Here is a 15320-nt window from a genome sequence, read left to right as displayed (position 1 = left end):
GCTCCATTGGATTCAATGGGCAAACATCGTTCTTCTCTGCCACAGCTGTTACAGCTGTGGAAGAGAAGAATGATTTGTCTTCTATATGTTCTCAATGGGGTTGGCGCTGCTGCCGCCGGCCCCATTGAGCGCATATAGAGAAGAGAACAGGAATCGCAGATAGGTGCGATCTGCGATTTTTTTTTTTGTTCTATAATTTATCGGACGAGCGCATAAAAAGCGCTCATGTGTCCGATACCATTGCAAAGCAATGGTTTTATAAAATCGCCGGACGCATGCGCAAATCGCGCGAAAAATCGCCCGTCTGACTGAGGCCTAACACTGAAAATTCCCAAGAACACAGAGGCCTCCAAAATTCTTAAATGGAAGACGTTTGTAACAACCGGGAATCTTCCTAGAGCTGGTCGACCTACCAAACTAAATAAGGGAGAAGGGCCTTGGTAGGAGGGGTGACAAAGAAACCCAATGGTCACTGGCTGAGTTCCAAAGATCTTGTGTACAGATAGTTGACCCTCTGGAACTTTCTCCCATCACTTCACCAATCTAGGCTTAATGGCAGAGAGTCTAGAAAAGGCCTCCCCTCGTTAAGACACATGAAAGCCCTCCTGCAGTTTGCTAAAAAAAAGCACCTAAAGGACCTCAGACTGCAAGAAGTAACATTGTCTGGCCTGATGAAACCAAGACTAAACTTTTTTTGGCCACAATTCAAAGTGTTTTGTGTAGAGGAAACCAGTAAGTATTCATCACTTGCCCAATAACATCCATATAGTGAAGCCTGGTGGTAGCAACATCATGCTGTGGGATGTTTTTCAGCGTCTGGGACAGGAAGACCGGTCAGGGTTGAGGGAAACCTGAATGGAGTACATAGATATTCTTAATGAAAACCTGTTCCAGAGCGCAAGGGACCTCAGATTGGGCAGAAAGGCTCATCTTCCATCAAGACAATGACCCTAAGCACACAGCCAAGACAACACAGGAGTGGCTTTGGGACAATTTTCAATGCCCTGAGAGGCCCAGTCAGGGCCCTAACTTGAAACCAGTCTCTGTACAGACCTGAATATGGCTGTCCACAGACGGCCCCCAGACCAACCTGCAGAGAGGAATAGCAGAAAATCCCCAAGTGCAGCTGTGCAAACCTTGTGGCATTATACCCAAAAAATAGTGGAGGCTGTAATCGTTGCCAAAGGTGCTTCAACTAATTGCTGAGTACCAGATGTGAATTCTTATTGAAATGCAAAAGAAAATTGACAAAGATTTCTTACAGCTTTCACTTTGTTGTCATGGGGTATTGGGTGTAGAATGATGGGAAAAACTTGAAATGTTCTAAAATTTGCACAAGATCACAACATAATGTGAAAAAAATAAGTGTCTGAAGACTTCCTGGATCCACTGTACATGGCATTACTAATCCTGAGTTATATTCTGTATTATGTGCTAGAGGAATAATCTCCTTAAGGGAGTGTTTCACTTCTTTGTCCTTGGGGGCCACAAAAAGATTTTAGATATCACTGCTACCACTAGGAGGCGGACACGAAGCCAAAACAAAACGTAGCTCCTATCAGCTATACCGCTACTGCAGATACTAAGCCAAAACAGTTTTAGTTTAGCACATCTGACTCCAACAAAGACTTATCTTGCAGTTCCTCCTGTTTTACCTCTTCCATTTTTGGTCTGGGAATGCAGAGTAACAAGATTGCAGGCACAGCATCCCTTGAATGCAGTGGGAGCTGTGCTCGAACTACAAACCAGGCTGCTACAATGTTGTTGGTGCTATCTCCTTCCAATGCTGACCATAGTGACAGCTGTGCTGGGAGTCTGCTCATTGGCGGGGATCCCAAGCAGCAGACCCATTGACTATTATCTACAGATGACTTGTCCTGAGGATCAATAGAAAAAAATGCTCCCCCAAAAAAACCCTTGTAACTCCTTTTGTGTACAGTCAGCTAAGTCTTCTGTCCTGGGTACATCACTTAAGGGGGTGAGCAACTCCCATTGGGGTCCAAGTTCAGCTGCCATGTGCCATAGTATACCACCTGAATGCCCAATTGGGCCGGACAGCACTTTGGCAAATTAGGGTTCTCCGTGCTTCTGTCTGCTTGACTGCGGTCCAGCTACATCATGGGTGCACTATTTTTCTCTTTAGCCTAGTGCTTAGGATGCGCTCAGCCAGCAGGACTTGTATTTGCCACCCTCAATGGTATGGGAGGGATGCCCTCTCTAGGCTCCACACTACTAGGGGAGAAGGGCTTCATGACTTGGTTGCTCGCATCATCCAGGGGGAGTGACTTCCCGTATTCTTTCTCTCCTGGACAGCTGCTTCTGCCTGGCTGTGGGCAAGACTTTCGAAGCACAGCAAGGATGGCATGGACTTATGGCTTTTGGTCAAGTCCCTGTCACACAAGGCTTTTGGGAGCAGGACTTCTGCTTCTTTGGCTAAACACCTCAGTCCAGTGCACTCTTTCTGCAGCCAGCCATTGGTCTTGCTCCCCTTTGGACACTTTCAGTGCACCTTTTCCATGTCCAGGCACTAGTTCTTTACAAGCTTCGTCTCTTTCTGGCCTCTTCTTCAACTGGCTTAACAGTTGCCTAAGGGACCATTTTAGAAACCGGCAAGCTCTGTGCTTGGCGACTTCCCCTCCAGCCCACCCCGCCTGCAGTTTCTCAGTCACTACATCAGACAGGACACAGCATAGGGCTATCATTCACTATTCACACATCTGGCTTGTAGTAGCCCCTGCACACAGCATACTATGCAATTACTTTGTCAGACCCCACAGGGGAAGTCCTCAAGCAGAGAATGACCATAGCCATACATTGTGCTTGCTTCCCTGTAATACAAAATTGCGGTGGTCAGCTGGAGCCCTTTTGTACTAATTGTCACTAAACCTTATCCGTAATCATTCCCCTGGGGCAGCAACTGCTCAGCCCCCACTGGGTTCCAGACCGAAGTTGGCGCAGTCTCTGTCCTTGTCAGTGTTGGCCCTCACCAGGGCATCCATGTCCGTTGTGGAGATTCTGGACAGGTCGGCGAACCAGAACTCACTAATGGTGACTGATGGTGAGGAATCTTCAACTGCAGAACTACCATGGGGTAGGCCTAATAAATGAGGCAGACCCCTAAATACTTTACAGATCCTACTCTTAGCCAGCTTTTTCTGTCTGCCATGGAGACAAGCGCAGAAATCCTAAGGATGACACCTCTTCAGAGTGAGATTTTGAATTTGCATTCATCCTTTAATGTAGAACAATTCTCCAAGGTTTTCTCTATGGTAAACAGCCTCATATGATGTGGCCATGAAAGAGACTCTTCAAGTCAAGGCTAAGGAACCCTCCCCATCTGCAGAGATGTTCTTGTTCAGATGTCCCAAGCGTTTGCATAAAGCTTTCCTCTCCCATGCCAAGTTTGATGAAGTCCTCACGAAGGAGTGGAATGCATTAATAAAGCGCTTTTTCAAGCCAAAGCACCTTGATGTCTTTTTTCGGAAGAATTTGTGAAAAAGTGGTCTTTGCACCTTCAGTAGACACTAGGGGCTCTAGTCTGATAAAATATTACTGATAGTGGATGCTGTTTTATTGTAGGATCAACCCAAAATCCTCCTTTGAAGCAGCAGGGTCAGCTCTTTGGCCTGTTTTCACATCCTCTTGGTTAAGCAAAGCTCCTTGTGGCATTCTGTCAGAATTAGCAGATATGTTCTAGCAACTGTCCCAAGAAGAGGAAAAAAAATCTTTGAAGTCTTTTTAGATGCAGCTAGGCTGCTGCCACGCTTATCTTATCTCTCTGTGGGTATTCGCAGACCATTATGGCTGAAATGCTAGTCGGCTAACCACTTCAAAGGCGTTTCTGACATCTCTTTTGTGGGTTCTTGCCTGTTTGGCAGTCTTCTGGCTGAAATAGTGTTGGAGGCCACTGGTGGGGAAAAAGTTTCCCCTTCACCCAAAAATTTTTTTAACTGCCAGTCCACTACCAAAAAGAAAAGGCTGAATTTTTCCTTTTCTTGCAACAGCCCAACAAACTTCACAGGGTCAGAAGAACAAAAACCTTCTTCTTCAAACCATGTCTAACTTGGCAGCCTATCCTCAGTTAAGTCTTTATCTGCATGAAGGGCCGTTCCAACACCTAGGACAGGAGGGTGTCTCCTGTGGTTTTTTTTCTTTTCAGGACATTTGGCTCTCACATGTCCAAGATTCCTGGATGTAAAATCCTTTAGAAACAAGAAGAGTGGATCAAGAGCACAGCGGACTTATCCTCGCGGCGTGTGAGAGACTATTTGGGATATATTTTAGTGTTTTGTATTGTTATTTAAACGTCTTCGGACAAGGAAAATTCAATAAAAAATATTTGAATTTAAAAAAAAAAAAAAGATTCCTGGATGTGCAAGGTAGTCTCAGCCTATGAAATTGAATTTGTTTCTTTGCCCCAGATCAGTTTTTCCATTTGGCATTGCCAACTGCCCCTTTAAGGGCTTCTGCACTTCTCTTAGCAGTTCAGTCACTTTTTGATCAAGGAGTCAACGTTTTTGTAGCTTTTTGAAGGATTGCTTGAGGGTTTTTTATTCCAGCCTGTTTGTGGTTCCAAAAAGGGATGGGTTGGGTCACCTAGTCTTGGACCTGAAGCATTTCAACTGATACATTAAGTGACAGCTTTGAGCAATCATTTTGCATAAACTATTAAGTAGCTACTCAGCTACTTAATAGCTTATTAGCGTGCAAATGAAACCTTTATCTGAATGCAGGTAATAGCCTGAGGGCTCTTATCTGCTTTCAGTTCCTTTGTTCTCCAATGGAAAACAATGCTAACAGCACTACCCGTGGAGAACTCCTGATAAGACCACACACTGATTTTTAGGTTGGCCTGAATTTAATGATCAGCTAGCAGGGCACAAAAAGTGCACGATGGCCACGTATTTAGACGCAACGATTTTCGCTCAAATGATCCATACGGAAACATGGGAGATGAAAAAATAAATAAATAAAAATCGCACATCGCAAAAAGAAAAGACATGCCATTTTTTTTCTTGCAACATCACGAGTGAAAACATCGCAAATGTGAAAAACAGTTGAAAATCATTGGTTTCATAGTTCTACGTCTTTACTTTTGCATTGCATGAAAATCGCACAATTTTATTGCCAGTGTGTAGCCACGTTTACTAATATATTGATATGAGGTAAAAAGATCACATTCCTCAACATGCAGAAAGCCAGACTGCCAAATGGAGGAGCAATTTGCACATGTGCAAGGTACTGATGAACAACTACTCGCACACCTTTATATTGAGGGGGGCATCTGCTTCGTACTATTCTGCAAAAAGAAGCAGATACAGGGTGTCAGGCCATCTGATGCATGTAGTGCGCCATGCAGGATTAAACCTATTAAAGACGCCATATTTCAATCCAGCGGGCTGCCCTGAACCCCATAGTTAAACCACACCGGCACCCTGGGCTCCCCCAGCAGTCAAAGCGACACTGCATGTTACTGATAAAGAAAAAGAAAATTGACGACATTCGGCAGGAAATAACCTCCCAATCCCAGACTAGCCTGACCCTAGTCTCGTCAGTACTGCATCTAGCTCCTGCTCACTGTCTGTACTTAGACCAATGACAGAGGAAGAAGGCTCCAGACTGCTCTCCTCCTCCGCTCGTCCCAGCACCTGTGCTAGTGACCCTCTTCTCTCACACCTCCTCCTGTCCCTCTCCCCAGTGGTTATCTGCCATCTCTCCACTATATTCAATCTTTCTCTGATCTCTGGCATTTTCCCCTCCTCATTCAAACACGCTATCATATCCCCAGTTCTAAAGAAACCGACTCTTGACTAGACCAATGCTGCCAACTATCGACCCATCTCAAACCTTCCCTTCATCTCTAAACTACTAGAATGCCTGGTTTACGCTCGCCTTTCAAGGTATCTCAGAAAACTCTTCTTAACCCTCTACAGTTTGGCTTTCGCCCCCTACACTTGACAGAAACCGCCCTGACTAAAGTGTCAAACAACCTCCTGACTGCCAAAGCGAGGGGAGACTACTCCCTACTGATCCTCCTCGACTTCTCTGCAGCATTCAACACTATTGACCACGAACTCCTCCTCAGTATGCTTTGCTCCATTTGACTAAGGAACAGTGCCTTCTCCTAGTTCTCCTCCTACCTATCCGACCGCTCCTTCAGTGTCTGCTTTGCTGGCTGCACCTTCCCTCCTCTTCTCCTTGCTGTTGGGGACCCCAGGGCTCGGTCCTCGGCACCCTCCTCTTCTCCATCTACACAGCCCCCATTGGACAGACCATCAGGAGATTTGGTTTTCAGTACCATCTCTATGCTGACAATACCCAGCTATACACCTCCTCCCGGGACATCATAGCAACATTCCTCCAGAATGCCACCGACTGTCTGTTCGCTGTCTGTAACGCCATGTCCTATCTCTACCTAAAACTGAACCTCTTAAAAACTGACCTCTTGTTTCCGCCCTTTACTAACCGACCTCATCCTGACATCTCCATCTCAGTGTGTGGTACCAATATAACTCACAGACAGCACGCCCGCTGCCTTGGGGTCATATTCGACTCTGATCTCTCCTTCACCTCCTACATCCAATCTCTTGCCCGAACAGGGTAACTTGCTAGAATCTGCCCTTTTCTCACCGTGGACATGCTAAAAACACTCACTGTTACAGTCATCCACTCTTGGCTCGATTATTGCAACTCGCTGTTGATCGGCCTCCCCTGCTCCACACTCTCCCCCCTCCAATCCATCTTGAATGTGGCAGCCAGGCTCATCTTCCTGCCCGGCCGCTACTCGGACGCCTCTGCCCTGTGCCAGTCACTGCACTGGCTGCCCGTCAAATACAGAATACAATTTAAACTCACCACCCCCATCAACAAAGCCCTCCACAGCACCGCCCCACCCTACATTGCTTCCCTCATCTCAATTCACCACCCAGCCCACGCCCTCCGCTCTGCTAACAAAATCAGACTAAGTGCCCCTCTAATTCGAACCTCCCATTCCCACCTCCAAGACTTCTCCAGAGCAGCACCTGTCCCCTGGAAGGCGCTACCAAAAAATAGCCGGGCAATCATTGACACACTAAACTTCAGGCGTCCTCTAAAAACGCACCTCTTCAGGGAAGCATACCATATTCCCTAAACCAAACCCCTCTGAACTCTGCCTGATAATATGCTCCCTGTCCTACCGACTGCAGCTCATGCTCGCCGTAATCAACCAGCATCTGCAGTCATACCGACTCCGCCATTATACCGCCTGACCATTGTCTGTGTGTATAGCATCCCTCACTCTCCATCTTGCTATACTGTGCCCATCTCCAGCCCCTTTACCTTCTGTATCACCCCACTATTTGTAGTACGTAAGCTCGTTGGAGCAGGACCCTCACCCCCCCTGTTTCCATGAATTGATTACTTCTTGTTTTATTTCCCCTGTATTGTAAGCGCTGCGGAATATGTTGGCGCTATATAAATAAAGATTATTATAAATACGAGGTTGTAAGCCTGACGCCCTGCATCTGCTTCCTTTTGCAAGAACAGTACTAAGCAGCCAGCCCCTTTATATAAGGCCGGCTTCACACTGGTGTGGGCAATATCAGGCCGTGTGTCCATGTGGAAACATCCTCACATCCCTGCGGTGCTGAAGGATTTGCACCTCACAGCACAAAATCTTCAAGCACAGCTTAATGCAGCAAAAAAATAAACAAGTTGCCATTGCAACTGGGAAAAGAAGACTTCTGTCTGCAGGTGTGACAGGTAGAGTATCAGTAAGAAAACCACTGCTAAGATTGCAATATAGAAAAGACTTGTGTGGCCCGAACAGCGGCTCCATTGGACAACTGAAGAGTAGAAGGTCTTATGGACTGATGGATCAAACTTTGACATCTTTAGTACATCACGCAGCAGGACCCGACCTGTGCCCCTGCAGTGAGCAGTGCGGCTCACCTTCTTCCACGTCTTCTCCTCCCTGTGATGTGGCGGCTGCCACCCAGCCGGCACATGCACAGAGCGGAGTCGGCGCATCAGGAGTGACATTTCTATGCGGGCCTCTGCGAGACCTGTTTTCTGCGCGGCTGTTTCAAAATAGACAATGTGCAGATTTTGACTGCTTTTTGGATGCGGAAATGCTGCAAAATTTTCCACTGAAAGTTTAGCTGAGGACACTCTGCAGCATTTCCGCATCCAAAAAGCAGTCAAAATCTGCACGCTGTCTATTTTGAAGCGGCCCTGTCCTTTTTAGAACAATGGAGGTAAAAATCATACAACGTGATAAGGAATGTGAGAAGCTGGATGGTCATATTAATAAATTGCCGCCACCTGGGCCGTTCTGACCAGACTTATGAGGTGTTTGGACCAGTGGATATGTGAGGGCACACAAGGCGACTGGTCTCAGGACGCTTTCGAACGACCACTAGTAGAAAGGATTGTCTCATCATCCGACAAGCATGAATAGCTCCAACTGTTTTGTTGTCTGCCAGCCAGAGACATGCAGCACCATCGTTACAGACCTTTGTGTCTGTCTGAACTATTTCCAAGCACTTGACTGAAGGGCATTTGGTCTCACAGTGCCCATTACATGTACTGCTTTTGACACTTACCATCGCCGCTGTTTGCCGTGGTGTCATGAACAACTAAACTGGAATGCTGCAGAGTGGAACTGGGTTGTCTTCAGCAATGAATCCAGGCTTAGCTTGGGTACTGACAACCACCATGTCCATGTTTGGAGACCTAGTTGTGAGCGCCTCAATCTTACCTTTGCTGTCGAGCGCCACACTGCCCCCACTACTGGTGTGATGGTCTAGGGCAGGGGTCCCCAACTCCAGTCCTCAGGGATCACCAACAGGTCATGTTTTTAGGATATCCTAGGGTAAGAACCCCTGTGGCAATGTGTGAGACACTGACAATTATTACATAACCTGTGCAACACTGAGGAAACCCTGAAAACATGACCTGTTGGCGGTCCCTTAAGACTAGAGTTGGGGAATACTGGGCTAGGGGGCCCATCACATAGGATAGTCAGTCACACTTTGTAGTGGTGCGAAGGACAATGACAGCTCAGTGATATGTTTAGGACATCCTGCAGCCACATGTGTTCCTCTCATGGCGGCTGCCAAGAGGCACTTTCCACTAGGAAAATGCTCGGCCGCACACACAAAGGGGTCACAGGAATGCCTCCACAACATTGTCACACTTCAGTGGCCTGCTCAGTGGCCTGCTCAGTCACCAGATTTATCGCCATTAGAACATGTATGATAACATCTGGGACACCAACTTTGACAGCCGACAATTCTGCACGATCTACAGGCTCAGTTAAAGCAAATGGAGAGGGATATGCCGAAGGATACCATAGGGAACCTGTATGCCTCCATGCCCTCCTGTATCACCACTTGTATCAAAGCTAGAAGCGGACCAACAGGGTACTAGCGCCTCCATGCTCGCCCGTATTACATCTTTTATCCAAGCTAAAGGGCGGTACAACAGGGTACTAGAGCCTCCATGTCCACCCGCATCACTTCTTGTATCCAAGCTAGAGGCGGTACAACAAGGTACTAGAGCCTCCCATCACATTTTTGTATTCAAGCTAGAGGCAGTACAACAGGGCCTCTATGCCCGCTCGTATAATTAATTGTATCCAAGCTACAGGAGGCCCAACAGGGTTCTAGAGCCTCTATTCCCACCCGTATCACTACTTGTATCCAAGCTAGAGGAGGCCCAACAGGGTAACGTAGTATGCTAGGCTGAAGAGAGACAATGTCCATCTAGTTCAGTCGGTTTCCATCCTTGTTGATCCAGAGGAAGGCAAAAAAAAAAAAAAACCAAAAACAATGAGGCATGCCAATTAGCCCATTTGGGGGGAAACATTCCTTCCGGACTCCATAATGGCAATCATAATAATTCCTGAATCAACGTTTTGATAGTTCCTAGCTGACTCCAAGACCCGTATCAACAACCCTGCTGGGTATTTAATGTCTATATCCTGTAATATCCTAGCGCTCTAGAAACGCATCTAGTCCCCTCTTAAACTCCTCAATCGATTTTTGCCATCACCACATCCTCAGGCAGAGAGTTCCACAGTCTCACTGCTATTACAGTAAAGAACCCCCTTCTATGTTAGTGATTAAACCTGCTTTCCTCTAAACGTAGCGGATGCCCACGTTACCGTCGCAGTCCTGGGTATAAACAGATCATGGGAAGAGATCCTTGTATTGCCCCCCAATGTATTTATACATAGTTATTTGGTCGCCCCTCATTCGCCTTTTTTCCAGGGTGAATAATCCCAATTTGGATGCCTCTCTGGTATTCCAGTCCTCCCATTCCGTCGATTAATTTAGTTGCCCTTCTTTGAACCCCCTCAAGCACTGTAACATCTTTCCTGAGCAGCAGTGTCCACAACTGTGCGCAGTATTTCGTGTAAGGCCCAACAAGTGCCTTGTATAGTCGAAGAATAATGTGCTCATCCATCGCCCTATACCTTTTAATCCACCCCAAGACTTTATTTGCTTCTGCAGCAGCTGACTGGCATTGATTGCTCCAATTAAGTCTACAGTCCACTAGTACCCCTAGGTTTTTTTCCATATCACTTTTCCCTAGCAGTACCCCATTAAGTGTATATTGGTGACATTGTTTCTCCTGCCCATATGCATAACCTTACATTTGTGGGTGAACGGACTGCAGGACGCACGACGGAGCTCCGGACAGCAGCAGGAGGACCTGTACCAAGCCTGTAGGTAAGTATTCCTTTTTTTAATGTAATGCAGCTAGGGCTTATTTTCAGGGTAGGGCTTATATTTAAGCCTCCCAAAAATCAGGGTAGGTCTTATTTTCGAGGAAACATGGTACCTTGTAAAATATCGTATCATTTGCAAATATCCATATTTTACTGTGCAGTCCCTTTATCAGGTCATTGATAAATATATTGAACAGAATGGGCCCTAATACTGAACCCTGTGGCTCCCCACTAGCAACGGTGGCCCAATCAGAGTATGAATCATTTATTATCACCCTCTGCTTTCTATCTCCGAGCCAGTTCTTTACCCAGCTATACATGTTTTCACCTAGACCGAGCTGTCTCATTTTCTATATCAACCTATTGTGTGGCACGGTGTCAAATGCCTTGGAAAAATCCAAATATACGAGATCAATAGACTCTCCCAGGTCCAGCCTAGAACTGACTTCATTGTAGAAGCTAACCAAATTCGTCTGACATGGTCGACCCCTCATGAACCCTTGCTGATGAGGAGTTATACCGTTGTTTTCCTTGAGGTATTCCAGGATCTCAATTGTGTCCCTAAATATATGAAATAGCGGTCTACCACGTCACTTAGTTCCCCTAGAACCCTTGGGTGTATTCCATCTGGGCCCAGGGATTTCTTGATTTTAATCTTTTTTTAAACAGACTCTGCACCTCCTCCTGAGTTAGGCAAATGATATAGTGTGTGTGGGTGGGGGGGGGGGGTAGTTTTATTCCCCTGCATCTCGTGTGAAATTTCTTTTTTCTTCGTGAATACACTTGAGAAAAAACTATTTAATAGATTCGCCTCCCCCCCTCATCTTCTATGATTTCTCCTGCATTACTTGTTAAAGGTCCAGAGCTGTCATTGCAAATCCAATTACTGTTTATATTATTGAAAAATAGGTCAGGGTTATTTTTGCTCTCTTTGGCAATCAGTCTTTCTGCCTCCTCCTTTGCACTTTTTATCTTTTCCTTACATAATTTGTTTTTTTTTTCCTGTATGTTTTTAGCGCTTCTTCACTGCCTTCTTGCATTAATAATTTAAACGTTTTCTTCTTTTTGCTTATAGCCCCGCTTACAGTCTTGTCGAGCCACATTGGTTTCCTTTTACTTGTAGTTCTTTCATTTTTAGAGGGTATGAACTGCTCACATGAGGAAATTAGGATGTTTTTTAAATTTCTTCTATTTGTCGCCTGTACTATTATTTTTTAGGATGTTGTCCCAATTAATGTTACCGATAGTAGTTCTGAGCTGATCAAATTTTGCTTTACTAAAGTTTTAGTTTATTGGTCGCTCCCTGATAATGTCGCTCCCTATTGAATGACAGCTGGAAATTAATTCTATTGTGGTCACTATTTCCCAAGTGTCCATCAACCTGCACCCCCATGATTCTGTCTGGTTTGCTGGTTGATGGCCCTCCCTGAACTTGGCTCCCGTACAGTTGGGCAAGGTAGTTATCTTTAATTGTATTCAAGAACTTATCACCCTTGTGAGATTCGCAGCTTTCGTCCTCCTATATTATATATGGATAATTAAAGTCTCCCAGAATAATTACTTCTTTGCATTTTGACACCTCTTCTATTTGCCTTATTAATAAGTTTAAAGTTTTTTCTTTTATTTTTGGTGGCCTATAGAAAACCTCTTTCAGAATTTTGTTATTTTTCCCTCTCGGTATATCTTCTTGTTACCTCGGCATTAAGAAGGATTTAACATACATTTATACCCTACCCCTTTCTGGTTCCCACAGTCTCTTCTGAAGAAATTGTAACCCTGTAAATTTACTGCCCAATCGCATGTATCATCAAGCCATGTTTCTGTTTGTCCTACTATGTCGTAATTTTCTTCAGACATTCTAGAGCCTCCATGCCCGTCCAAATAACATCTTGCATCAAAGCTAGAGGGAGTACAACAAGTTACTAGTGCCTCTATACTCATCCGTATTGCATCTTGCATCCAAGCTAGAGGGGTAGAGGGTGTGCAATGGGGTACTAGAGCCTCCAAGCCCACCCGTCTCACATTTTGTATCCAAGTTAGAGGGGGTACAGCAGGTTACTAGAGCCACAATGCCTGCCTCTATCACATATTGTATCTAAGCTGGAGGAGGTACAACAGGGCACTAGAGCCTCCATGCACACCCATCTTACATCTTGTATCCAAGCTAGAGGAGGTACAACAAGGTACTAGAGCCTCCATGCCCATCTGTATTACATCTTGTATCCAAGCTGAAGGGGGTACAGTAGGGTACTAGAGCCTCCGTGCCCATCCGTATCACATCTTGTATCTAAGGTGTAAAGGGTACAACAGGGCACTAGAGCCTCCATGCTCGCCCATCTCACATCTTGTATCCAAGCTAGAGGCGGTTCAACAGGGTACTAGAGCCTCCATGCCCGGCTATGTCACATCTTGTGTACAAGCTGGAGGTAGTACAACAGGGTACTAGAGCCTACATACCCACCCGTATCACATCTTGTATCCAAGCTAGAAGTGGTACAACAGGGTACTAGAGCCTCCATACCCACCTGTATCACACCTTGTATCCAAGCTAGAGGCGGTACAACAGGGTACTAGAGCCTCCATGCCCGGCTATATCACATCTTGTATCGTAGCTAGACACAGTACAACAGGGTACTAGAGCCTCCACGCCTGCCCGTATCACATCTTGTATCGTAGCTAGAGGCAGTACAACAGGGTACTAGAGCCTCCATGCCCAGCATATCACATCCTGTATCCAACCTCCCCTCCCCCAGCAGCGGCCCCTGCTCTTCGGGGACCTCCCCTCCCTCAGCGCCAACCCCTGCTCTCTGGACCCCTGCTTCATGTTCTTCTTCTGCCCCTGTGCAGATCCCTCAATGATGACAGAGATGATGAAGAGCAACCTCACCACTGTCCTCCCCATGATCCTCATCGGTGGTTGGATCAACTTGGCCTTCTCAGACTTCCTCACCAGTAAGACTCGCCACATTCTTTGCTTTTTAAAAGGTCCTTTCAGGCAGAAAAAGATGTAGAAACCGCTTGTTTATTGTCTTTCTCCTACACTGAGGCAGGATCACTGGAAGCCTAAGGCTGCACTACTGAAGCATTCCGTTGTCATGGAGATGCTGTCCAGAGCTGTCAACAGTGCAGCCTTACGCTTTGGGCCTGGAGCCGGATGTGCTCATATCTCTGTAGGGGAGGAAGATATTAAGGACAAGTTCACATTGTTATTCTTGCCTGAAGGGCGGCGCTAGTCAGGGCTAACGGAGAGCACAAGTTACGTTTCTTGTCTTTCCAGCTAAGGTTCTGTTCCCCCTGACGCTGCGGTTCAAGCCAATGTTACAGTGGGGCATTGAGCTCGTGTCTCTGGACGCATATTGGTGAGCACACCTCCTGCTGGACTCACTGCAGCGGGGCTCGGCCTGACCTGTGGCTCTCTTGTAGGGTCAGCTCTGCCTCCTGGTATTTCCTCAACATCTTCGGCCTGCGGAGAATGTACACACTGATCCTGGGACAGGACAACGGTAAGTTACAGAACCACCGCCAGCCTAAACTGCCCTCCTGCTAGCAACAGTTGAAGGGATCTGTGAGGGTCCAACAGCTTGGACCACCTACTGAACCCCAAGGAATGGCGGTCCAGCATGGTGACTGCCACCCTGTTTATTTCAATTGGACTGCTGGCAGTGGCCGATGTGATATGCCCGATTGTAGAAGCAGCCAGAAGGGTCTGGCAATGTCAGACCCTCCTGCCATCAGCCCAAAAGACTCGCACACTTTTTAGCAAGATTTTTTTTAATTGTTAAGAGTGTCTTTAGTCCAAAACATACAGTAGTTTCATGAGACGACCCCTTCAAGGGTTACAATTTCTGAATCCAGCAGTTAAAGTACAACTCTTAGCAACCCCTGACAGCTAAAGGCCCTTAGAGCATCCTGGGAGTTGTAGTCTTGCATCAGCTGGAGAGCCACAGGCTGTGCACCACCCAGTATAGGGTCTTCTGTAAACCCTTTTTAGGTAAAGTTAACTTCTTGGGCTTGTTTTTCCCATTCAGCTGCTGACCAGAGCCGCATCATGCAGGACCAGATGACGTCGACCACGTGGAGGGGGCAGAGAATAGTTCTTGATCAGCTGCTTGTTATACAGGCACTCTGCAGGTTGTCCTTGCTTCTGGAAGTCTCATGTATGTCGCCCCCTGCTGCCCACTTTTAGGAGTACCCAAGGGGCTGTGCTCACTTAAAGGGGCTTTGTCATTTAAAAAAATTCTATTACACCCCCCCCAGACTGCAGGAGACAGGACAAGATCGGCGGGGAGAAGGAGGTAAGTGGACTGACGGAAGAGGCAAGTATAGAATCTTTTTGTTTTTTAATAACAGAACCCCTTTAAGGCCCTTTTACACGGGAGGCCAGAGATCTCTTGCAGCCGCCTCCATTCACAGTGGCTGGATGGTTGGCTGATGCAGCGCAGCGATACTTGAGTCTGCATGAAAGCTCCGCTCGGTCTCTCGTTGCCCGTGTTTACACTTCACAGTTATCGCACATGTCCATTTACAGCCAGCATGTGCAGAGCAGAGCTGGAGGGGAGACTAGTTGCGATTCTCTCTCTTACAGGAAGGGGGGGGGGGCGTGTTA

General features: G+C 46.5%; 1 protein-coding gene and 1 long non-coding RNA gene across 2 annotated transcripts in view; one reads left to right on the top strand and one right to left on the bottom strand.

Moving 5' to 3' along the window:
• Window positions 1-15320, bottom strand: part of LOC136586650 (uncharacterized) — a 274484-nt gene that overhangs the window by 228254 nt on the left and 30910 nt on the right. The gene's annotated exons all lie outside the window — the stretch shown is intronic.
• On the top strand, window positions 2998-14900 carry LOC136587015 (ER membrane protein complex subunit 3-like). The gene is made up of 5 exons (XM_066585421.1): window positions 2998-3091; window positions 13562-13666; window positions 13992-14073; window positions 14138-14217; window positions 14743-14900. Exons 1-5 carry the CDS (start codon window positions 2998-3000, stop codon window positions 14898-14900), a joined length of 519 nt encoding a protein of 172 aa, XP_066441518.1.

Source organism: Eleutherodactylus coqui, chromosome 12 (genome assembly GCF_035609145.1).
Source record: "Eleutherodactylus coqui strain aEleCoq1 chromosome 12, aEleCoq1.hap1, whole genome shotgun sequence".
Taxonomy (NCBI): domain Eukaryota; kingdom Metazoa; phylum Chordata; class Amphibia; order Anura; family Eleutherodactylidae; genus Eleutherodactylus; species Eleutherodactylus coqui.
This window is presented reverse-complemented; position numbering and strand designations above follow the sequence as displayed.